Genomic DNA, 25,558 nt, shown 5'->3' with positions numbered 1-25,558 from the left:
TTTCCACTGAGACATAAATTAGCACTTAGCTCAAACAAATTGCATCTCTGTTGATATCTTTATTTTTTCAACATATGAAAACAGGAAGAGAAGTACGTTTGTTGACATTATTTCTGAGTCATTGCCATCTCATAAACACTTAAGCTATTTGTTGACATGTAAATATTATGAAAGCTAGGGATAAGCCCTTTGAAAACTCCTTGAGAGTTTGGGAGGGACTGTGAAATGTAAAGTACTTGAAATTTTTTTGGATTAATTACTAAAGAAATGCAAAATACCATTAATAAATAACTAACAAAAAAACACATTGGCATGCAAAGGAAGCTGCTAGGTTACTTGGGATCAACTAATTCAAGCTACATCAGGCATTTCAAGAGGCTACTCCTGATGTGTTAGTTGGCAAAAAACACGAGTCTGTACAAAACAAGAATAAACATACAAATATACAATAACAATTTATACAATAAAAATCAAAGTGGAGATCTGTGGTTTATCTTTTCACCTCACAACACAGAGGATGAGGTCGTGATAATAATGTCCTTTATACCAGCGTCCTCCTGCACAGATGCTTCATAGTGTAACAGTGTCTGAGAGAGGGGTCGGCTGTGTCCGTGGACCTTTTTCCAGTAATGCCTTATCAGCCGATTGTAGGAGTCACAGTGTCTCTTTAAATGCTTTCATCCTGCAGTCTCTATGAGGTCAGCTGACGAGCTGTCAAATCTCTGTTAGCACTATCTTGTAGCTGTCTGCGTAGCTCTCGATGCTGAGGATGAAGGTGTCTTCGTTGGAGTAATGCTCGATGATGTTATCGTCCATGTTCACTAAGATTCTGAGAGAAAAAAAAACCCCATTTCACTAAGCTTCAGACAGGCCTGATGTGAGTGGTGTGTTTGGTGACTCACCCTTTTTTACTCTTCTTGTAGACTTTGGCTATCCTGTCTGCAGGCAGGCCGTACTTCTCCGAGATCTGTGGATGACAAATGAAGGCGCTTTGTGAACAGGTGCTCTGCGGCTAACGCGCTGAGCCTTTGACATTTGGCTCTCACTTGCAAACAGAAGCATCACTCACAGCATCCATCAGGCCTCTGAGCGTGGGAGACTTTAGCATCAGAGCGTCGAACACCTCGTCCGTCTCCTTTCTGACATACAGCAGGACTGCAGACAGCAGGAGGGAGAACATTTACCTCACACCGAATGCATGTTGTTCAGGTTTACCAGGGGTTAATGCAGGGTTAATTTGGCACAAAAGCAATTATTTTATGACAGAAAAACTTTCTGCTAATCCAAAAGTCCCAGCGCCTAACATTAAAGAACTGTTGTTTGGGCAATCAAAACACAACCTGAGGCTGTTTAATGACAAATTAATAGTCACAATAATTAATTATAAATCAGAACAATACATCGGGCAGCTGCTGTGCGAGATTGTGCGACCTTGTGGGAGAAACAATTACGTGTGCCGCAGTTTTTCTCGTACCTCTCTTGTGCGTCTCCTCTTTAATCTGCTTGTGCGGTGACGGACACAGATCTTCATCCGACTGCCTGAACATCCTCTTCACCAGCACGCTCCTGCGAAACACAACAAACACCTTGTACCTCGCACGCACACATACAAACACACACACAGCATGCATTCTGTGTGCAGCGTGGTCACGTGCACTTCCTGCAGCTGAGGCTGATATCTACCTGCTCTCATTTGCATACCTTATATTTGACCTGATGTAAATGTGATGATACTCACCCTTCTCTCTCGATCTCCTCTGTGTTGAAGGTAAACACCTGAAAAAAATGAAGTGTTTGGATTTAAATGTATGTAGTAGATTTTTTTTTAATACATTTGACATTTCTTTGAGATAAGACCGACCTGTCCGGCTCTCTGCAGGTTTCCAAAGTGCACGTCAGGGATGAAGAGGACAGGCTGGGCCTCCAGGTCAGTCATGGTCTTGAAATATGTGGTGTCTGACTTTTTGGGAACAGATATCACCCCAACACCTCCATCTTTCCCTGGACACACATTATAAAAAAAAAAGAAAGAAAAAAATGAATTTATTTACAGATACAGCCAGAGATTTTAAATCGATGTAATTGATCATGCTGCTCAGACCTTTGGACTTCTTGCGGAACAGTTTTCTCTCCTCGTCTCTTATTTTCCTCTCTGCACCCTGAGACAAACACAAATAACACAGATGAACTGCTGCTGTCTTTAGGAATGAGTAGATCAGTAATAACCCGTGTGTCTGTGTGTCTGTGTGTCTGTGTGCGTTTAGATGTGTTTTGAGGATCAGCAACATTTGACCACTAGAGGGAGGAATGATGTTGTGATTTAACTGCAGATCTGCTCAACACTTGACAGCTGCTCGACAGGACTTCCTGGTCAGTATGGTAATTTATTCATATTTGAGGTGATGGTGTTTTTAACTGTTCCTCATCCACCTTTTTTTAATAAGATTCACAAATATGTAAAAAAAAAAAAAAGCATCTTTAAAGAATGATGCTGCAATCGCTTAATTTCTCATTTTCTCACCTTGTCACAGAAGACCTTGATCTGTGAGTAGGCCCGGTGCAGCGGCTTGTTGCTGCGGTTGTTGTAGCTGTACGTGTCGATCTGGATCATCAGAGGAAGACCCTTCACACCCTTCTGAGAGGAGAAGTCTGTGCTCAGACAGTTCACTGTGATGAAGATCTGCCAGAAGACACAGGAGAGGTGTGATTACAGTCTTATCTTTTAATCTGATTCTTATCAGAGGTTTCAGTCACATAGATGTTGCATTCCTGCATATTTGTTTTTGTGCCTGGTCGCCATCAGTCTTCGGGCTCTGGTTGCTAATGTGGTCCACAACAAAAGCCGAGGAGGTTGGTCATTAACCTGGACTATAAAACCTAACCCCAGCAGCCACGGGGAGCGCCTCATCTGAGAGGCTGGAGACATTTAAATATGTTCTGCTGTGTGATGGCTTTATTGGTGTTTGTCTCTATAGATACTCTGATACTGTGTGTTTAGTAATTAGATTACATTACAAAGCAAGGTGCACGTTTAGGCTTTTTGTCCTTTCTCTGTCTGAATTTACAGGGAAACAGATGTGTAAACAATCCAATCGATACAGAAAGACAACTTTTTAATAATGATGAATAATATGTTATGTTTTAATCTAATTTAGTAAGTAACTTGGGATGGGTCCAGCTCCCTGTTTATAGTCTCAACTATTAGTTTTACAGGTGTAGTTTTTTAGGAATTGCTCTATAATTAAGAAAGAAAAGCTAAAGTTAGTGTCCACTTCCTGACAGAGGATAACTCTCAGAGTATTACACCTGTTTAAGTGCCTCAACAGGCTCATAGTCCCACAGATTAACAGACAGAAAGAAAGATGCAGAGAGAGAGAGAGAGTCAATATTGGCTCATAGAAGTGTGCTTGGATTACCTCCAGCAATGTCTTTGTCCCCGGGCTGCTATTACAATGAGGGAGCCACATAACACTCCTCTTTCTCTCTCACACACACACACAGTCACACATGTTCACACAGAAATGAGGGCAAAACAAACAACAGAGGGTGGGGACAGGGCCTGGCTGCTGTATGCTGGCCCTTGGGGGCACTCTGCAGTTCAAACACTTGACAGGTCTCTGTTTAAGGAGAGGCCAGTAAAAAACAAAAGGAGTGGGCTCCACAACCAGAGCAAACAGCGACTTTATGACCAGGACACACAGGGCTGGCTGCTTTCAGCTGATAGTTTACACTTATTACATTAGTTGTAGTATGATGTAATTCAATCAATTTTAACACGAGCTCTGGAGTGTTTGCATCACATGAATTTGTATTTGTTTGCCAACACCTGAATCATCACAAAAAAAACCTGTCCCGCCGCTTTTTCCTCACATTCAGTACACGCCTGCAGCGAGAGCAAATATAGTAGACCGGTTTCTGGGAAAATTACAATGACATTTATTTCCTGCACACACACACACACACACACAGAGTGTAATATTAGCGTTTTGTACCTTGGCCTCTTCGTTCACATCCCAGGTGAAGGAGATGGCGTTGTAGGCGATTTCTTCGATATTGCCAATGGTGTTGAAGCTCTCCTTGTAATCAGCTGTGTGTGTGGGGTGGGGGCACAAAAAACAAGACAGGGACATGGTTTATTTCTCTTCTAAACATTAGGCCTCTCCCTCTGTACACCAATCGGTCAATAAAGCACACAAGCAGGTAGCTATTGTTTGTTAAGATAAGCAATCAAATGGCACGCTTCAATTTGAGATGATAAAGCCTTATCTATGAGAGCAAACAAACCATCAGGCTTCAAAGGCAGCGGGAGGAAACACACACACACACAGGAGACGTTTCGCTCTAAGGGCCACATTAAAAGTCGCTCTGATGAACAATATTGTTAACATTTAACTGCAAACAGGAGGGGCTCTCAAACACAGAGTGACGTACGCTGGCATGCCGTCACGTATACGTCAGCTGTACCATCAGAATCTGGGCCAACGATGCTTGAATTAATGCTGCTTAAAAAGTTTGTCATTTCCTGGAATATGATAGGATGATAATGATCTTATATTTGAGGGCACATACTCATTTTTTTAGGCCCCTCCTTCCTCTTGTGTTTAAAAGGCGGTTCTCCTGAGGCCACTGGAGCTGGCCAATCAGTGCAGACTATGTTTTTTTGTGAGGGGGGGAGGCTGCCATAGCTGTGTTTACAGGAAATATGTAAACAAGCAACAGCACCTATGGCAGTTATGTTAGTTTTCAAGTCGAATGTCTCATGCAAAACAAATAGTCCCAAAGAATTCTACTTTAGTGCTAAACCGAGGAGACTTAAGACTTAAAAAACTATGTTGTAGTCTTTCATGCGATTGACTAAAATAATCCATGAAATCTCCATCAGCATCCCCCTGCATCAGGTCGGCCGGTCGCATCCCCTTTGACCTCTTCCATCATCCTAACCGCCCTTTTTCTGCCACACTTCCTGTTTCCTCAGCAGGTGCAGGCAGAAACATGCCTACCCGCTAACATCCCCCTGATAAATGACACCATTCAAATAATCCTTTCAGTCACACGGCCTGGGGGCACGACGCGATCTCTCATCTCTGGACATCTTCAAGTTACACTGAGTCTGACCTCACTGTAGCCAGTAGAGGGATTTACACTAGATGTCTTTTCTCAACATGATCATTCAAAGGTGGCCTTTTTCTCTAAAGTATGTGTTTCCGTGTCGATATAATGGAAAGATATTTAAGCCCTCTGGCTCCAGCCATAGATGCTTCTATGTTATCTGTCCTGTATCTTATATGATACAAAAACAGACTCATTACACTGGCAAATGCCAAACAGGACGCAGACAGCATTCATGCAGAAAGATATCTGCATGAATGCTTCCTCTTATAAGATGTGCTCATGGCTATCCGCCTCATCTCCAAATCCACAGTGTTTTAAAGTAAAGATGGGCTCATACATCCACTTTTGCATGATAGCCTTGAAGTGATACATCTTGAGACATAAATTACAATATATATATATAATATAATATAAAAAGGTTCGTCCAGTTTAGAAGTGAAATAATACAATAGATAAACATCACTGTCATCTGCAAATGTCCTCCTATATGCCAACAAGCCGATGGCAACAAGGCAAATGTTGGCCGATACTGATGTATGCTTGATAAGTCAGTGGTGGACCTGGTGGCAGCCACATGGATAAAAAGGAAACAAACCCAAAACTTCTTTGTTTTCCTGACCTTCCTTTGAATTCACCTCTCGATTTCCAGCTTAGGCTCAACTGTTCCACCCTCTTTCCCTTTGATAAAGTGATGAGGTTCGTGTAAATATAGGAATTAAGATGAAGATCTATACCGGGCAAGAATTAGATTCAACAGACCAAGACCAGTCAAGGTAACAGTGTAGCTAGCATTCCTCTCCCTGTCCCAACAAGCTGCGTGTAGGTGTGTGTGTGTTTGTGTGTTTGTGTGTGTGTGTCTCATCAACCTAAAGTCTCCCACATACCTCTGAATCTCTGCCTAGTTAGCAGGCCCAAGCTTGTTCAACGCAAACTGCCTACAAAGCTTCTCACACAGTCATGCAACAAGGCGTAGAAAAAGTCGGTTCAAATTCAAATGCATCAACCGAAAATTATCGGTAGCCAAAGGTCAAAAGTGTGACGAGCCTCCATGACGCACGGTGAACCCGTGGGAAAGAGAAAGTTCGCAGCTGGTGCGTATAATCACCTTTAAAAAAAATCAGAGTAGATAAAAGGATTTACAATGTGTGTGACATTAATTGACCCAGGTGTGTATGTGTGTGTGTAGGGCAGCCCAGCATCCCGTCTGATGGTGGCGGGTGGTGGGCAGCTGAACAGCAGACAGTTGGGAGGCAGACAGTTGGGTGGAGGCTTGTTTGCTCCCAGTTTGGTAATGCTGTGTTTATTAGCTAATCACATTCCAGCATAGGCAACAGATTCAATCTGTCGTCTCGTCTTTAAGAACAAGAAGACAATAAAGAGAAGACAGAGTCTTACCAATATCCAGGACTCTCTGTTTGGCCGTGTGCTGCCGAGAGTGCCAGTACTTCCAGTATTTGAGCTGCTCGTCCCGGTTCTTGTCCTCACTGAACACTACCATGATCACGCTCTGAAAAAACGTGTGTGAAACTTTCAGACACAGTGTGACATGAAGCATCTCACGATGGACTAAATCTGAAAGAATCCGCTGCTCTACCCGGACTTTGCTGATGGGGTGACGGAGACGTTTGTTGCCGCTGAGCTCGTTGAGCGTCACAGCATAGAACTGGCCTTTGTTCAGATAAGTCATGGGTCCCTCGCCCTGCTTCTGACGCAGCGAGCGAGTGGCGTCCAGCGTGTACTGGAAGCTGTCGCTGCACACAGAGAAGAAGAATCGTCACACAGATGTTCACAGATTAACACCGTGTGGTCAAGTTGTGTTTTGAGTGACTTACACTCCCTCCTGATGAAATAAGAAGTTATCTGTCGGTAGAGAGGAAGGTGAGTGGTACTTCTGTTGAAAATGCAAAAAAAAGAGGAAATGATTTATGGTGAGTTGACATCTTGTGAGAGGAACTGTTTAAACAATGCTGAAGAAAAATGAGACAAACATCTCGGCAGTGGTATTCCAGTTGAGCACAATACCGACACCTATTCTGTCTGGACTCACCCCGTCTCTGTCCTCCTCATACGGACTGTCAGGTGGGCTCTGCCGGTCTTCTTTCACGTACGAGCTGTGACTGACGGTGGTCACCTCGTACGGACTCTGTTCGTAGATCACCCGCGCCGACTCCTCTGCTTCCACCCTGTAGTGAAGCCCCGCTCCCGCCATGAAGACGGGCGCATACACCTCGGCCTTCACCACGGCAACAGCCGGAGAGCCTCCGTCCCCTGACCCCGCCCCCGTCGAGCCGCTGAACTGCTCCCGTTTGCTGTCTTGCTGCTCTGTGTTCAGCGACAGGTTCACAGGAACAGACTTAAGCACCTGAACGTGGTTGTCCACCGTCTCCACCTCGCTTTGGCTGCTGGGGTTGCTTGGCAACATGGACCTAACAAAAACACATGAAATTAAAGGATGCATATCTTTGAGAAAGTGACACAAACTAAGTGAACAAATTCATTAAGTAAGCAGCAACATCTGGGCGTGATGAGTGAAGACAACATTCCATGAGAGGGTCGTTGCCTTTGTCTGTGTGTCCACACATGCATTAGGTGCAGTAAAGTCAGTCGTGGATTGCAGTCCAAACATCACTGAAGTGTACATGCTGTCATGATGTTATGGAGTTTGAGTGGACACCCCTGTAAACAGCAGAGTTCCTGCTTGTCTTGCTGGGGAGAGGTGAGGGGAGATGGGGAGTGGGGCAGGGTTGACTTCAGACAGGGAGTCTATCAAGCAGCTACATAATGTCTACATAAGTAAAATAATTCCCACTACTAAATACTATTAAACTTAATTCTTATTAATTTAGTATTATATTTGTATAAACGTCTATATGTGTATATCTGTTTAATTTCTTATTCCTGATTGTGCATATGTTATGTATCTAATTAAAGTGTGTTTGTTAAATAAGTGATAATAAATGTGTTTCCTTTAAAGGGACCGTGTGTTGTAACACCTGCTTTTCTCTCATCATCAGGTGTTTAAGTCCCAGTTTTGTATTTCTTCCTTCTCTTCTGGGATCAGAGAATTTTTATTGGCTTCATCCCAGGCTGTGCCTCATTAATTCAAGTGTAACAGGACTCACTCGTGTGTAACGTTTGCACTCACTCACTGTGATCTTACAGAGTTTATCACGTCATAAAAATTTTCTTTTTTAAAAAACTGAGAGCTTTACGACTTATCCTTGATCACTGCGGCCATCTGCATGTTTTTGTCTGTACACCTGCATCAGTGACTGAGGCCTGAACGCACTGACCTCTTGTCCTGTTCCTCTGTGTTTTCAACAGCTTTGGGGATTGTCAGAAGTCTCTTTTCTTTGGGCACCTGGAAGGAAAATGGAGACCATTTATAATTAGTTTTTGTGTGTGTGTGTTTTCTTCTTCTTTCTGTTTATTAAGTGTTTATTTTTCTAAACCTTATAATAATCATATAGCAGGCCCAGGGCGTTTGCGCTGTCCTCGTCTCCATTGATGCTCATCATGGCCTTGGTGGCCGCGGTCAGCGGGTTCTCCAGGTACGACCTCCACGCCTCATCCTCGCTGGTGTAAGCCCGCCGCACCGAGGGGAAAGAGCTCTCATTGGGGACCACCACAACCAGACGCTTACTGTAAAGCAAAAAGTGAATACATTACTTGTTTAATTTAATTTTTTTCTTCTGCCTGTCATTAGTTTTGGCATTAGAAACGGGGATAAGGGGATTAGCTTTAGCAGTTCTCATGCCTGTTCTGTGTGTGTTTGCCTCTCTGCTCTTTTAGGCCCACTTAAGTTGAGATCACAGACTAGTTAAACACACGGTGTTGCCACAACATCTATCTGAGCTCAGCCAATCACAGGAGAACCTCCCAGCATGGCACAATATGAATACCACATAGAGACATTAGTGTTTTATAACATCACCAGGACTTCATCTTCACAGATGTAAAATGTGCTGCGTGCAATTGATTAATTACATGTCTGTAGACATTTAGGCGACGTTGGTGGATTTAACCAAAAAATAATAATAGAGGTGGACACCTATGCTTTTCACTGGTGCATTAAAAAAACAGCAGAGCGGCTCATAAAGCATGCAGGCTGCACAAAGCACCGATCATGTTTTCTATTTAAATATGTATTTATATGTATGCCCCACATGTATTAAGAAGAAGGAACCATTTGTGTATTATTGATTATAATAATAATTATATTAATAATATTAATTAACTGAAACACAGCTGTATGATTATGAGTTCTATTTATTTAATTATACATATAAAAAACATTAAAGAAATAATAATTTTATGTTAAACTTGAATTTAAAAGCACACAAAAATACAAAAAAATATTTTATCATTAAGTACAACTGCAGTCCAAAAGTAACAGTGCATTAATAAAGACGTTTCTAGTGTTACAAAACAACACAGGAGGCCAGCAGGCTTCAGACTGTCCTCATTCAGAAGCACGTCCAACACACACAGGCCTTACAAATGTAACGCAATCCACACGCAGCAGCAATAATAATAATAATAAAAATAAAAGTTTTTAATCAAACTCATCAGAGTGTTTACAGAAACAGCTCCTTGCACATTTTGCTGACTTTTGTTTTTCACCATCAGTTAAAAATGGCGCATTCAGCTCTAATGAAAATCCACGGCGCCAACTTTCTTCTTTTTTTAAGCTTGTCAAACTTTTTTCTTTAGTTAAATATGAGTCATAAATGTTTCAAAAGTAGGTAAAATCCAGCGGCTCGTCCTCTTATTTGTTTTTGTTTAAAACAACTATGCTTTAACTACTTTAAATATATATTTGAAACTGCTAAAGTCTCCCCCCTCCTGCACAGATCATCTCAGATCCTCTCCTCTGGCTCGATCACTTACTTGTCTGTCTCCTGTGACATATTTTGCTTCCTCTACGATTCTTCCTTGTGAAACTGGACTTTCAAGTCGGAGCAGGTAACAGAGTGAGTGAGTTGCCAGAAGTTGGGCTACAGGTAAGTCGACTTTTCTCGCCCCGCTTCTTCTTCTCCTTCTTCCTCTTCCTCCCCTGCCCCTCTTCTCTTCTCCGTCTCTCCTCCTGCTCCTCCACCTGGCAGGTAAAGCCGCTTTTGTCCCCGGCAGCCAATCACTCAGCTCCTCCCGCGCTCACTTTGCACTTTGCAGTTTTTGGACAAACATCAACACACATCCTGCTGCCATGCGTTACAATATTTGCCTTGGCTCTCGCTCTTTAATGGCAGCGGGTCAAACTTTGGCTGAAATTCTTTCACAGCTAAAAGAATTGAAGGGTTTGAGGGCGAGTCTGTGCGCTGATTGGCTGCTGCGGAGCGAAGCGGGGTCCTGATTGGCTGATGGGGGCAGGTAGAGGCCCACCTCAGCTGAAAGCAAAGGGAAAAATAAGACATTGAAACCACAGCAATGAAACAGAGCAAAGGGGAACACAAGGCAACTGATTAGATTTTATTTTTTACTTTAAATACTATTTTAACTAATAAAAAAAAAGAGATTTATAATTTCAGCGATAGGCTTCTCAGCACGGCTTCAGACTGACCACAAGTTTTTATCTTTAAACCGCAGACTTAACTTTTAACCCCTCAGATTTTAATAATGACTGAGTGTGTTTGTTTCAGGTAATCTCAGAGCAGACCGAAGGCAGGGAGGAGCCCTCTCATTAGCTGACACAATGCCATTGTCCCCTTAATGGAGGTATTGTATGAGGAGATCCCAGTGTTTGAGAAAAGCCTGCCGGAACAAACAATGTGTGTGTGTGTATGTGTGTGTGTCATACAATGACGGAGTCACTGCTGAGGTGGGGTGCTGTAATTTGTGATCACTGACCCTAAAAGCTCCCCCCAAAATTACCAGTAAATGCAGCTAGGTGTGGACACAAAGAGGATTTTATTAACACAATCAAGAGGTTATTGAGTGAAGAAGTAAATATTCTGTTGAAATTAACACATAGGTGCTTACATATATACATATACTTACTTACTTACTTCTTACTGCATTGTGCCTTCACCTTGTGCCTTGTATTTTGTGTGTGCCTCATTGTAGGTACATTTTTTACACTTTATATTTATCTTTAGTTTTTAGTTATATGTTATATGTTGCGGAGTGAAGAGTAACGCAATTTCGATTCTCTGCATGTCCAGCACATATAGCAGATTTGACAATAAAGCTGACTTTGACTTTGACTTTGATACAGACAGAGGCTGAAGCTCTCCGAGCCTGCGGTGAGGACATCTAAAAAGTGGACCAGCCAGGCTGCAGAGGAGCTTCGTTGCTGTTTGGATTCAACTGACTGGGATGAGTCTGCCTACAGGAGGGAGGTGGATCGTCTGGTGTCCTGGTGTGCTGAGAACAACCTGGAGATGACTGTAGATGTTCAAAAAGTGCCAGCTCCATCGCACCCCCATCTCCACAGTGGACTCCTTCTGCTTCCTGGGTACCACCATCACCCAGTACCTCGAGTGGGAGCTCACCATCAGCTCCCTCATCAAAAAGGCCCAGCAGAGGATATTCTTCCTGCAGCAGCTGAGGAAACCCAAGGTGCCAGCCAGGATGATGGTTCAGTTCTACACCTTCTCACCCTGGACATGGACTCATTGAGCCACTCCTTTCAGGCAGGAGGTTACGGTCCATTCGGACCAGAACCTCACACCACAAGAACAGCTTCTTCCCCTCTGCTGTTGGACTGTTGAACTCTAATTAATCATACTGCTCTCCACTGTCACTTCACGATGTTACTTTAGTATAGTCCCTGCCCAATGACGACTATTTGCACTGTTTACATTCCATTTTGCACTACAATATATAGACTTGAATATATAGATGTGTACTTATAGAATTATCATTATTTTTGTCCATTAATGGAAAATTAAAGACATCCATTAGAGAAGTACATTTTGGTTTGAAAGTTAGCTGTTAGCAGATTTATACTAATGTTTACTTCTACTTGCAACTCTTACTACACTGTATGAACCTTACATTAATGCTTTCCTGATGACTGAAACACAAACAGTAGAAAACAGGTGGGACTTTCCCCCTTTGTTGGATTTTATCTGGTTTCCAGTTTCCAAACAAGTTTGCAGTGTTATGAGTGTTTGCATGACAGCATGCACGTCCTTTTGCTTATGAAAGCCTCCAGGCGCTGTTGTATGGAAATCCAAAAATTACGTTTCAGGTTCAGTTTAACCGTCAGCAGCATGTCTGTGTGTGTGTGTTTGTGTGTGAGGAACAAGCATGTGTTTGCGTGTCCTGTGGAGGATCACTGCAATCCTCCCTTGTCCAATTTGCTTTACAGAGCACCTGGGCCTTGGCTGAGCTCTCTCTGTATGTGTGTGTGTTTAAATGGGACTACTAGATAAATACAGGTGGGGTCCTTTTCTTCCAACACTACACAGTCAGGGAGAGAGAGAGAGAGATCAACAACAGAGACATAGGACAGAGAAACAAAACGTGTCTTTATTATGATGTTTTCCTCTTTCTGTGCCTCTGTTGACATTTGTAATTGCAATGATTGGTGAAATCATAAAACTAAAGCAACTGAAAATAGATAGAAACGACTCAGAGGACGTGCAAAACAATAAAAATACACATGCTCAGCAGTCTGTTGTCTATCAGTGAACCTTTGACTCATAAGCTGGGATGTAGCTTTCTCTTTCCTTAATCAAAATAATGTTTATTTATCCCGCTTCTCTCTCCTGTGTTCCTTTCACTGCATGACTTCTGCCTGCTGGAATGTCTGCCATGTGGCCATGTGACAGCTGAAACGGTCTGAGCGCTGCTGCAAGCAGGTATGGGCAAGACTGGAAAGTCAGGGGCCACAAGCCACCAAATACCTTTCTGTGTGTGTGTGTGTGAATCCCACTCTGAGAGGGGTGAAAGGTGTATCCTACATACCAAGAGTGTTTTCGCAGGAGAAGCAGCTTGTCTGGACTTGGCCAGGATTTAGGAGTCTGTGTCTACCTGAGAAAGCACAGCTGAGACAGCTGAGACAGAGGTGTGAGAGGACGTGTTGTTGTCCAGAGGGACAGCAGCAGCAGCAGCGGTGGGGAAAAAGACGAGGTGGAGGAGAGAAGGTATGAAGTCACATGAGTGCTCTATTGTATGTAATAATGCTCACCTTTCTCAGCCCTCCCTGACTGATGTGTTCTTAATGTTAAGCGAGTTACCAGCTTCCTTGTTTACAGATAGTGCTGAGGAGGCCACTGAAGCTGTCCAGTCGGAGCCGACATTTAGCAATTAACTGACTTTGGTGGCCGGATACAATCTGATGATTTTATTGATTCATCCTACAGTGCCTGATAAATGAGACATTCCTTTACATTTGTGTTAAAGCTGTCATCTGAGCCCATTCTCTAACACTCACAGTTCCAAATATCAGAGAGCTGCTGCTGTCACCACCTTCACAATCAGCCTCTGTCTGCCTGACCCAGGACCTCACCTCTCCTTCAATGGCTCCGGCTCTCTCTCTCTCTGTGGAGGTAAGAAATTAACTTTTTTCTCCCTCGAGGCACGGTTCACCCTCTCGTTGTGATTTCTCAGGGCATCTCAGGGTCACATTTAATAAAACAATGAACAGAAACGTTCACATTGCTCAAGAGAAAAAAAAAGATTAAGATCTTTGTGGTTTTGTTGCGTTCTTTGATCAGTAAAACCTAACAGCCAATATCTGTGTGTTTATATCCGTCACATGATTCCAGGCCTCTGAAGGCAGCAGTGAAAGCTAGCAGCCTGCGTGGATGTGTTGTGACTGTCATGGCTTGTGTACAGCCCGACTGGTCTGGCAACATTGTGGCATGTCACAGTGGAGCAGCAGCGGACTGTGGCAAAACCTGTTGGTTTGGAGAAAAAAAAAGGAAAGCATGACGGGGAGAGGAAGTGGCCAATAGGGAAGATGAAATCCAACTTCCTCTTCCCTCAACAGCCTCCACAGAAACAGGGAGGTCATATTCACCTGTGACACACACACACCTCTTAGTGTGAGGTTAGCTGGGAAACCTGTCTCTCTTCCTTGACCTCCTGAAAACCACCAACAGCAATAAAAACAGAAGCTGCAGTGTGACAGCTAAATGCTGATTTACAGCAGAAGCAGCTCGGCTGAGCTGAGAGGGAGCCTGAAAGTCCTTGCGGCGGGAGGAAAATGCCAAAATGAGAAAAAAAAAAATCTCAGGCTGTCTGCGGCAAACCCCTGCTTATTCATCCACACAATAGACAGCCAGATAATATTCTCCTCTACTATTGAATAGCTGACACCTGGAAGATTTGCTTTCACACAAGCCCTAAGGCTGGACAACCCCACCCCAAAACCTAAGCTAGCAAGTCCATGCACAACATCCTCCAGGGTGGGAGAACTTGAGCAATGTGTGGCTTTTGTCATTTTTCTCTTACCCCACCTTCTTTTTTTGCCCCCCCTCTGAAAGCATAATCACATCCTTCTCTCTTGAGAGATATTTCCCCCTGTTCACAAAGGACTGAAAAGATTGTCTCTCTTTTCTTAGGATGGGAAAAAAAGCAGGAAGGTGGAGGGGCACAACGGCTGGCTGGCGGCTTTTCTCACAACGATAAGATTTCTCACAAGACAGTCATGACACCAAACTGTCAGTAACACGTCATAAAAAAATGAGACATTAATAAATACCACCATTGATTTTGAATGTTATAGTAGAAGCTTGTCTGCGTTTCCATCGTGTGATAACTGGAGTTACAGATAATTTACATATTAGCTGAATTTAGTCAAATACTGAGCAGCCACACTGTTCCCACCCAGCAGCCACAGACAGAGGAGACAAAGATCTGCTGCAGTCCTCTGGAGGTCTGTATGATTTGTACCTGTCATGCTGGAGCTGTATTACAGCAGTGCTTAAAAGCAACAATCACAGGTGTATTTCAGTATTAGTGTGATGCCTGTGCTACTCTACTGTCACACTTGCCCCCTTGTGGTACCCTGCAGAAACATACATAAAGATAGAGCCGTTTAACCAAAGGAAATGTAGCATAAAAGAGTCTTACAGCATGGTTTAAAGGTGTAACTCACCTGAAAGGGTAATTAAATGCTGTCTGTATTTGGTCTACTTTGAAAAAAACAAAAACAAAGGAACGACTCCAAATGATTTTTCTAAGTCTTGTATTATTGCTTACAACTGAAAGCAGCAGTGTTAATGTACTAATCATACTCTACCACTAGGGGGCAACATTTCCAATGCCATGTTATGAACAGCCTTCCAGCCAGACCAAGTGGTGCCTTCACATACTCCTCGTGCAATCGTATAACTCAATTGTTTCCATCTATGGGAACGTAGATAAGAATCTTCTGTGATTCCTTAAATTTACTTCCTTCTGCGAACAGATTTTCTCTGACAGGCTTGGAAATCATTACATTTGACGATGTAATATTTTCCATTTTACTTCTTCACTTTGTACGTTGAATGTTTGTTATGAAAATCATCCTGTTTTGTGTGCAATTTTGAATGATCTCTCGAATGTAAATTCGCATAATAAAATTAAATTTAAAAAAATGGCACGGTATATGATATTTCTGGATTATTAGAGGGTCTATGAACGCAGCATTGACGTTTACTTGTCAGTGAGAACTGTGCAGCTGTCACATTTGTGTGTGGGCACCTAGCTAACGACACGTACCCTTGGCACGTTTTTTAACAGGTAAGGGCTGCTGTATTCCATGGTAATGATCTATATAACACTAATGAGGCTAGTGGCTGACGTTAACGCGTGGTTCGGTTAAATCTTCATGTGGTTTCCCGGCTAGGCTAACTAACTAGCTAGCATTTACCACGTTAAAGCTAGTTACTGTCAGCTAACAGCTACAGCAGTAGAAAGAAACTAACCTCGGGTTAGACGGTAAAGGGCAAACAAGTAAGTTAAATGTCGTGTCTGAAGAAACCTACTCTTAGAGGACGAGTGCTGCTTTACTGCCAAAAGTAGATGATTAGATGTGAAATCTCACTAAACAGCAACACGTAGCTAATGTTAGCTAGTTCACGGTTTGTGCTCTTGTTTGTACATGACTACATTATCAGCTCAAGTCTCAGTAAGCATCGAAACTTCCTACGCTTTAATAAATTATATATGTGCTGTTGATGTGAAGTTAAGACGTTGACCAAATAGTCACCTAACCGTAAATTTAATAAGCTAACACTGTTTTAACATTGAATTCATTGCTGACATCTGAGGACTATTTATAGAAGTTGGTAGTACGCAGCGCTGGATCACCAGCAGGAGAATGTAGGCCCCCAGGACTTCACTGCCACCTGAAGTGTAGCAGTTTGTCAAACACACAACTTAACCACAACACACTGAAAGGATGGGTGCTGCACTATCACCTTAAAACAGTTTAGGGAGGACTGCAGCAATGGATGTATCCACACTAGTGTTATGTAGTATTTGCATTAGGAATCTAGTCAGACATATTAGCCAGATGCCCAAGCTTTTTCTTTTATCCACCCCATAATAATATCATGAAAGGATCTCAGTGAAAGTTCTCTCTTGACTTGCCTGGCAAGAGAAAATATTCTATACAATCAACACTTTTCAGTTTGAGCAGGAGCGAACACGCTTGTCTGATATCACCCTCTAATGCTAATTGTACATAAATACGTAAACCTGCCAAACAGGGTCCAGTTCCAAGAGATGGGTTTCTTGTCTCTGTTAATCCCTTGAACCTGTCAGAGTTATGTGGGTGAGTCAAGAGGTTATGACCAACCTACAGACTGTTTCCAAACTAAAGCACCTTTATTGAAGGTTTATTTTGTGTATTATGCTTGATTCTTTTTTGCTTTGCCCAATGTTTATACCTATTAAACATCCAGCCACCTATAAGAAAAGCCCTCCATTGAACTAATAAATGACTGATGAGGAGACTTGATGATACTTAAGCTTTTGGTATGACAGTAAACATTATACATATACTTATGTCTTTTTTCCTCCTGTCTTTGCAAGCATGGCACGTGGGCACCAGAAGATTCAATCCCAGCAGAAAAATGCCAAGAAACAGGCAGAGATGAAGAAGGCAAAGGGTCACGATCAAAAGACGGCTGCAAAGGCAGCACTAGTGTTCACCTGCGCTGTGTGCAGGGTGAGTATGACAACCATTGAGAGGTCATTTTAAATGGATGATCAGATTCCAGTTGGTGTTCCGAGGTGCTGATTTAACTACAAAGGAGGGATCATTCTTGGTTCCAGCATCCTTTGTAAAAGATCTTTTCTCAAAAATCATAATGTAATTGTCGCATATATCTTTTCTGCCCACAGTCTCAGATGCCTGACCCAAAAACCTTCAAGCAACACTTTGAGAGCAAACACCCCAAATCCCCGCTGCCCCCCGAGTTAGAAGGCGTGGAGGCATAAACGGTCACCCTGGATAACTAACTCTTCAAGGCCCTGTACCAACTCTGCATTTGTCTCAGTCTGACAGCAACGGATGATTTTATGTAAACAACATGAAGCAGCTATGTTCTGTTGACCTTTGACAGGCCAGGTTGCCTCTGATGCAATGCTTCCTCCTCTCCCTTCCTGTGTGCTTGTGTGTAAATACATGCAGGGCTAGACCAAAATGCAGTTTTGATGTCAGGGCCACTGTAAACTCGATCTATCTATGATGAACAATGAAAAGCAGTGAGAGACAATTCCTCACTCGACATTTCACAGCATTTTTTTTAGAACAGACTCACTGCCCTGACGTATGTGCATATAGCAGTACAGTGTGTTTCTCGTTGCTCGCTCTTGTACCTCTTTATTCAAAACTTTGGAGTATTGATCAAGCCTTAATAGACACCATGCCACAATCCTTACAGAGTGTGTATTATAGGGCTTGGATAGGACAATTCTGACTGTTGCTGCGATTCCTGATGTGACAGAAGTGACCTCATTTGATTTATTAGTGCTTTTTAGTAATGAATCATAGGGAGTCTGTAATCCCGTCACTGTGCTGTCTGCCCTGTCATACTGCAATCTGTCATCTAGCTAATCATAATTTCATGTTGGGTCATACAAACGTTTCGACAGCCATCTTCGAGCTGCTATAGGATAATTATGTAGGTAAATTTTATGGGGGCTCTCCAGCAACACCTGTATGCTTGGAAAATGAATGTATTCTCCAGTGTTGTATTACACAATTTTATTCAATTTTATTTTGTTGTATATCTGTGTAAATCTTTAATTACCGTGTGTATATTTATGTGTGATGAAACAAATTGCACATATAGATACCAACTCTTTCAGGGACGGAGCTATGCGGGGGTAGGTCGATCCAAACGTCTGCATCAGAGGTTTTAACTCTTTGTGTCAAGAGAGTCACTTCCTGGAAGAGACCTACACGTCCGTGATTCATTGTGGCCTTGCAGCAGCTGAGTTGCTCACAACAGGATATGGCTCAAACCCTAGCATTGCATCAAAAACACCATAACAATATGTCTGACTCACTGATGTCATTACAGGGCACAGAATTGGTCCTCTTTGTCATAATTAAATAATTTGTAGGTAAATGGGGCTTTTTTTTATTTAGACTCCTTGGAGATAAAACATAATGATGCCAGCTCAGTGCTTTTTGTTTGTTGTCATTTATTTTATGGCTGGTGTGGCTCAGTTGAATGAGTCATCGCCCACATTGTTCCCGTCTCCTCACACATAATCCACATCCTTCCCATCTGTAAACCTGTGAATGAAAAAAAAGGTTCATTCATACAAATGGACACACACACACAGGCACATCTGCGTTAGAGTGGTATGACCTCGTGTCCAAAAGACTCAAAGGAGAAATCAATTAGTTGTCCAAATTAGGAGAAATAAAACGTATCAGGTACAGATCATTTATTTTCCTGTACTTAGCTCACTGTGTATGTTGATAAGAAACACAAGGTTGTATTTTAAATTAACTAAGATAACACCTCTAAAGGCCCAACAAATGACCCTAGGCACTTACCTGTGCCTCTGCAAACATGTTAAACCTCATGCCTGTTTTTGCAAGATAAAAGAAAAGTTTCTATTCGCACTGACATTTGGTTTTCTATTGGAACTAGATAAACAGGCTTGGTGGCTGGACTGCTGAAGTGGCCTTTGGTATCCTATCCTTTTTCCATCACCAAGACATTAGCACATTCCATTATATCTGTTTAAGTTTTTGGAAGTTTAGAGATATTTCTATATATGAATTACACTACAGAGTTTTATTGTGTTTGCATTACTGACCATTGTTAATGCATTTTGAGGTAGAGCAGGTGTGTAGGGTTATCTCAGTGTAAAGATCCATAAATACCAAAGCAACCTGCTTGTTTTTGTAACTTTTTACAGCTTAGAGCCAGCCCCACCCTGGTTCCTGGTGGCTTCTGTAATAACTTTAATTAGTTACCACAAAAAGCTCTATTTTTATTATTATTATTGTTATTGTTATTATTATTTAAAAAAACACTGACTTTTCTGCACACAATTTGAGAAAAGTTAATGTCTCCAATTAAAAGCAAACAAAATGTTCGCAATAATCAACTACATTTCCCACAACTCTTTGCGGCTCTTAGGTTTTACGGTCATACGCCAGTGGTGGTTTGGGATTTATTTTTAAATAAAGGCCAAAAAAAACGACTATGGATCCACATGTAGTCGGATAAATTAGCCACAATTTGAAACTTCTGAAATGTTAAAAATCTGTTGAATCTGATTGAATCACGGAGGAACTGCCTGTAGTGGTTACCATAGCAACACGTCTCTTACGTCACCAGCCCCGGCACGACCCTGCTGCCGTGCCTTACAAAGGAGGGAGACCCCGTGGATGAGCGGGAGAGCTCGTCAGCTGTGCGTCCGGTAATCAGGAACAACATCGTCTCTCGACACTCACAGGTTAGTACGCATTTATGTACCGCTTACGATCGACTGTTTTATTTTCTGATTGTCGATAAATGTCGTGAGGTTGCTCTGGCGACGCCCGTAACAATCACTGCATTGTGGTACATCGAAATCGTTGATGCTCCGCTGCTCAGTCATTGTTCGGCGCTTGCTGAATGGAAGCGCTCAAGCTGCTGCACGATAACCCTCCGATTCCCTTTATTCGCTGTGTAAAAAAAAATGGAGGGAGCGTTCCTGTGCACAAAATGGCTTTTCAGAATAAAGAAGGTTTAAATGAACGCGTATTTCTCGCTAAAAACAGCAGTTTTATGTTGCTTTCCGGGAAGCGAAAAAAGGGCGTTCACTGTGGACCGTAGTAAGCTAGGTTCCTGTGGTTCCGATGTAGCTGACTCCGTAACATAGTTATTATCATGTCTGTACGTATACTGTGTTATTAAACATTTTTCCCACGTTAAACACCAAAATTACTGATTCTAAGACATTTAGAAACATTATTTATGATGGCCTTTACTCGTACATACTACGACCTCGATCGGCAGGTGTGTGTGTCGTGAAACTGGGAGGCCGACATTCCTCAGTGGGGCTCAGGTATCTGTGAGCTGGGATCTGTGGCTCACTGGCCGTGAGATTTTTCTTTTCTTTTCTTTTTTTAACATTTTAATTGTTTGACTCATAGGTTTGGCATCTGTTATATAAGACATACTGTCACACTGAATAAAATCTCAGCCAGGAAGTGGCCCACATTTAAAAACACAGCAAACCATTGTTCCTCTGCTGTTTACCTTCACCTGTGTTGTCCTAATGGCTGCGATTTTGGGCTGTGATTAACCCGATATACAGTCAGTAATTAATGGTGGACGATTTACCAGTTGAGGAGGGAGGGAGCACATATTACTTTTAATGAAATTGATCAAAATGGTGCTTTTCTTGGCCTTGTTGAAAGAGGAACATAGTGATTAGACAGGAGACTATTTTTATTTTTCAGTTTTAACTGGTGCTCTGTGTCACATAAATCAATAACTCAATCTTAGGGATTTTATTTGAGGAAAAAAGGTCAGCATACTAGTAACGAAAGTTGCAGGTCTAGCCCAATACTTTGAGTGACTCGTCTTGACCTCAGGGATACTGTTGAATGTCCATTTTCAGTATTTGAGATTTTTTTTCTGCATAAGCAATTTGGAAATCACCTGAAGCTATTTTCCTAATATAGCCACTTATTTTTACTTACTAGGTAAATTTACTTCATTTTTTAATGTAATCAGGATGTAGTCCCCAATATAAATCAGATATGTGCCAATGAGCCAGGCTGAGTATTATCCAAACACATTTTATTAAAGAATAAAACAATTTGGGTAAAACTAAACTAAATGAAATCACATATTTCTGGAGGAATACTCTACAAAGCTATTTGAGAGTGGTGAGATTGTTAATCCATGTGATTTTGAGGTATCCTGAGAGTTAGTGTTTTAATGCATACCTGAGAAATTGGGTTATACAGGTGGGGCAACATGTTTACCTTCATTGATCAAATCCTCCCCCCCATCTGTGTCCCTCTTTTGCTTGCCCTCCCCCCAACTCTCTGTTTTCTTAATGTGTCTCCTTTGTTTTGTCCCTTCCGACTCCCTCTCCTCTGTCCTTCCTTCCTCAGCCCACACAGGAGCCATGGCTGACAAGGAGGAACACATACAGCAAGCCAAACTGGCTGAGCAGACTGAGCGCTATGATGACATGGCTGCAGCCATGAAGGCTGTCACAGAGATGTCCTTAGAGCTTGACAACGAGGAGCGCAACCTGCTCTCTGTAGCCTACAAGAACGTGGTGGGGGCTAAGAGATCCTCCTGGAGGGTCTTGTCCAGCATAGAGAGTAAGTCCGAAGAGAAGAAGGCAGCCCTGGCAAAAACTTACAAAGAGGAGATTGAGAAGGAGCTGGATGATGTCTGCAAAGAAGTGCTGGTGAGTACCAGAAAGTCAATGATTGAACTGTGATACATAAATCAGAAGATGGACTGAAATGGGTAGATGGTCCAATTAATTCTTCAGCTTTGGTGCTTCACTGATTGCGGTACAAAAAGATGTAGAACATGTAGGTGTACTGAGCATCAGAGACACTTTTTTGTTTATTCTTCCTGCTGATGTCTTCTCTTTTTGTACTTCTTTATCACTCAGATTTACAGTTCAACAACTTAAACATAGTTATTAGACCAATATTTGAAGGAGGCACATGCAATATAATGTTGATGGAGAGTGATGGGTAGTTGTGAGCATCACTAAAGTGTCTTCTGTCTTTGTGGAATAGGTGTCCTGATACAGCAGTAATGGGATCTGATACCAATATTGGAACCGATCTGCCCCTCCTGTACTTCTGGGCAGCATTATATTGCTAGCTTTTTACTGCTCTAAAACAGTAACTGCCAGTGGTAGTGATGTGTTGAGTTCCACATACTTCTAAATTTGAAACCTTTTTCTTGCAGGACCTACTTGACAAGTTTCTGATCCCCAATGCGAAGCCTGCTGACAGTAAAGTCTTCTACCTGAAGATGAAGGGGGACTACTTCCGCTACCTGGCTGAGGTGGCCTCTGGGGAACAAAGGGAAGGTAAATAAAGCACACCATTTGCATTACTGATAGTCTTCTTAGTCGAGGCTTTTTTTTGCCCAGGCTTCTTATATAATATACCCATCATTTCATTACCTCCTGCTAATAACACAGCAACATGATTAGGTGCCTTGTTTCTATGACAATGGGTTGTTATTCATCCTGTGTGTGTTTAATGTTTTATTGATGAAGGGTCATTAAAATCCTCTTTAGGATGAAGAGGCTAGGGTTTACTTCAGGTGTATTTGGCTCCTCCTCACTTTCCTTGACCTACACCTGTCACCCGAAATGCAGGCAAGAGCTGCCGCAGGGTTGTCATGGCAACAGGAGCAGCACTTGGGTGTTGTTCTTGGAAATGCCTGAGTGATGTTTTTTTCCATCTTTTTACATTGTGAAATATGTGGTTATCTCCAACAGTGTATTTCAAAAAAACATCAATATGATTTATGGGATTGTACTATCTTTCCAGAAACCAGATGTTTGAAGATTTGGTCAGTAGTTGATATGTAATCCTCAAGTTTTGGCATTTTCCAATTGAGTAGAACTGATTGTACTAGCATGTAAGGCTGGATGTGGTTATCATTTTTGTAAAAGAAGGAAAACATTGAGTGCTGTTTGTTTTAGTTTATTAGGCATGTAATTGAAATAAAAGTAGTATAATTGATTGACTAATGGTGACACAAACAAACTTGATGAAATCCTGTATTTTTTCCTCTTGAAATGTTTCCTGACTCATCTGTTGTTTTCCTCTCTTTGTGAAGCTATCATTGGTAGCTCAAAGGATGCTTACCAGCAAGCTTTGGATCTTAGTTCTGCAGAGATGGCTCCTACACATCCCATTCGCCTTGGACTCGCTCTGAACTACTCTGTCTTCTACTACGAGATTGCTAATTCACCTGAAAAAGCTTGCCAACTGGCTAAGACTGTAAGAACCCTCTTTAAAACTTAAGGGATTTTTAGAGTTTGATTCCATTTGATAAGAGCCATAAAACTGCTAAAAATGATATGATGGGAATGTTAGTGGTTTGTAATAAATAGGTCAGCGCTAATCTGAGATATTCATTCCATTGTTGTTATGCTTTAGACCTGCTTCAGTGGACATCGTTACCTGTCTTTACCATTTCTGCAGAGACATTTTGAATTGTCATAGCAGGACATTTTTTGTTTTACTGAGTAGTGTTTGTCAATGTCTTCCAGGCGTTTGATGAAGCCATCGCCATGCTTGACTCCTTCGATCATGAATCTTATAAAGACAGCACCTTGATCATGCAGCTGCTCCGTGACAATCTCACAGTGAGTGTCATCTCTTCACACTGCCTTACTTAAAAACTTTCTTTCTTGGTGCAAACTGAATTCTGGTTGGTTGCTTACCGCTGTGTTTCTGTGTCTCATTGCAGCTGTGGATGGCAGATGCCCAGGGTGAGGGAGAGGGTGAGGCAGAGGAGACGGAGCAGACAACTGAGAACTGAACTTCAGGAAAAACAAAACAAACAAAACACATTTTTACCTCTCACCAGCCTAAGTTATGTGTGTGGTTGTGTGTGCACATACATGCACAGATGTGTGTGTGTGTGTGCAGATACATTGAAGTGTGTGATAATTGTATGAGCACCTCCACAGAGAAAAGAATGAAATAGTTGTTTTTCTTTTGAAGATTACTCATTGTGTGAACCATTAAATTAGTTTGTTCTGTTTTAGTCCCTCCTTTAGATCCAAACGTGCCCCCATACTCTTTAATATTATTCACTGTAGCAAACTGCTGCTGTTACAGAAACACAGACAAAAAAAAACAAACTTTGATAATTTCTTGGCTACAGAACTATGTGGAATTGTACTAACTGTATAAATGGTCACGGTTTAAATTTTATGTAGCAGTATGTTCTGTAGGCAGGTTTTACTTTTGGTAAATATTTTTTTTGTTTTACCATATTGCTTGTATCCATCCTGCTCTGTCAGTGTTCAGTCTAGCAGGTAGTGTTTTTATGGATGGTACATGTCTCATGGCTCAGTGAGTTCTGTGTGCATTCAGGCACAGGAGAGGTTTTCTGTACGAGTGGCCAAAAACTAGTTAAACTTAGTTTCAGAGGATTACATTCCATTTTTACTGACATACTTTCACTCAGTAAAATGTGTAGACTATAATTTCCTGCATACCACATGACAAGGTATAGTCAGCCTAAGATTAAAAGTGAATAACTTGACAAATGGCTCGATACTGTAACTTTTGATATTTTATCTATTTCAGCAGTGCAGAGGATACTTTTGCCATGTGTTTTTATGTGGCTTTCTACTCTTTTTCTATTCAGGTGTTTTTTGTATTTTCTTTTTTTTGTGTATTTTATTCTGTTTTGAGTTGACTCCTGGAATGCATGTGGTTCTCAGTCAGGTATGAGGGGGTTAGGCATGCTTTGAAACTGGCAGTTCTTTTGCTTAGGATTTAGCTCAGACCAGGTGATCAACAGTAACATTTACCTTCTTTAAAGTACATTGTGAAACAACAAACTAAAACCATACTAAGTATAAATGGATTATTAAAGTATCATGGTAGAAAGCTACATTAAAGCCAATTAGTAATCACAGCGTAGTGCCAGTTTCTTCTAATTACATCATGGTTTTTAAAAAATAAAATAAAAAAAGGGATTGAGGGATTCAGAATTTGGAAGTTACACTCTTGAGTATGTTTTTTTGGTATGTGGTTACATGTAAGTGGAATTAAAACATTCAAATTAAGTCTGGTCTGTTCTGTATATTATAAAAAAAACTCCTAAAACTATGTGACTACCCACCATGTCAGCTGCTCTTTTATGCAGTTGTGTCCTTGTCTTGGTCCTATTCACCACAATAGGAAACCTGATTATTTATGTTCTTGTAAAAGTGAATATTACCAGCATCTAGGTTCTGACCTCAACTGTTCTTCGCCAGCAGGGGATGCTCAGACACTCAGATAAAGTGAGTTACATGCAACAATATTTTATTATGCTAA

At 41.8% G+C, this 25,558-nt stretch overlaps 3 protein-coding genes and 1 long non-coding RNA gene across 8 annotated transcripts; 3 read left to right on the top strand and 1 right to left on the bottom strand.

Moving 5' to 3' along the window:
• Positions 1-129: 129 nt before the first annotated feature.
• On the bottom strand, positions 130-10,368 carry grhl2b (grainyhead-like transcription factor 2b). 3 transcript variants are annotated; one of them, XM_028400424.1, is made up of 16 exons: positions 10,003-10,368; positions 8,565-8,754; positions 8,406-8,473; positions 7,160-7,538; positions 6,945-7,003; positions 6,707-6,863; positions 6,508-6,619; positions 3,993-4,087; positions 2,522-2,680; positions 2,102-2,159; positions 1,862-2,001; positions 1,739-1,776; positions 1,475-1,566; positions 1,070-1,155; positions 903-967; positions 130-829 (listed from the first exon to the last, which is right to left on the bottom strand). In XM_028400424.1, exons 1-16 carry the CDS (start codon positions 10,020-10,022, stop codon positions 715-717), a joined length of 1,833 nt encoding a protein of 610 aa, XP_028256225.1. In that variant the 5' UTR covers positions 10,023-10,368; the 3' UTR covers positions 130-714. The 3 variants fall into 3 exon arrangements, with proteins under 3 accessions (XP_028256225.1, XP_028256226.1, XP_028256227.1); XM_028400425.1 differs by having other exon boundaries at positions 6,945-7,000; XM_028400426.1 differs by having other exon boundaries at positions 714-829; positions 1,047-1,155.
• A 2,646-nt stretch (positions 10,369-13,014) lies between these two features.
• LOC114431903 (uncharacterized) lies at positions 13,015-15,090 on the top strand. Of its 2 annotated transcripts, none has more exons than XR_003670201.1 (3): positions 13,015-13,202; positions 13,495-13,607; positions 14,625-15,090. It is a non-coding gene; the product is annotated as an uncharacterized LOC114431903 (long non-coding RNA). The 2 variants fall into 2 exon arrangements; XR_003670200.1 differs by having other exon boundaries at positions 13,827-15,090.
• A 580-nt stretch (positions 15,091-15,670) lies between these two features.
• znf706 (zinc finger protein 706) lies at positions 15,671-18,626 on the top strand. 2 transcript variants are annotated; one of them, XM_028400904.1, is made up of 3 exons: positions 15,671-15,786; positions 17,083-17,218; positions 17,395-18,626. In XM_028400904.1, exons 2-3 carry the CDS (start codon positions 17,084-17,086, stop codon positions 17,488-17,490), a joined length of 231 nt encoding a protein of 76 aa, XP_028256705.1. In that variant the 5' UTR covers positions 15,671-15,786; position 17,083; the 3' UTR covers positions 17,491-18,626. The 2 variants fall into 2 exon arrangements, with proteins under 2 accessions (XP_028256705.1, XP_028256706.1); XM_028400905.1 differs by lacking the exon at positions 15,671-15,786 and adding an exon at positions 15,897-15,999.
• Positions 18,627-19,850: 1,224 nt separating this feature from the next.
• On the top strand, positions 19,851-25,305 carry LOC114452182 (14-3-3-like protein). The gene is made up of 6 exons (XM_028431353.1): positions 19,851-19,974; positions 21,629-21,933; positions 22,452-22,575; positions 23,337-23,500; positions 23,773-23,868; positions 23,973-25,305. Exons 2-6 carry the CDS (start codon positions 21,643-21,645, stop codon positions 24,042-24,044), a joined length of 747 nt encoding a protein of 248 aa, XP_028287154.1. The 5' UTR covers positions 19,851-19,974; positions 21,629-21,642; the 3' UTR covers positions 24,045-25,305.
• Positions 25,306-25,558: the final 253 nt, after the last annotated feature.

Source organism: Parambassis ranga, chromosome 2, assembly GCF_900634625.1.
Source record: "Parambassis ranga chromosome 2, fParRan2.1, whole genome shotgun sequence".
NCBI classification, from domain to species: Eukaryota; Metazoa; Chordata; class Actinopteri; family Ambassidae; genus Parambassis; species Parambassis ranga.
Note: the sequence above shows the minus strand (reverse complement) of the source record. Positions and strands in the feature narration are given on the sequence as shown.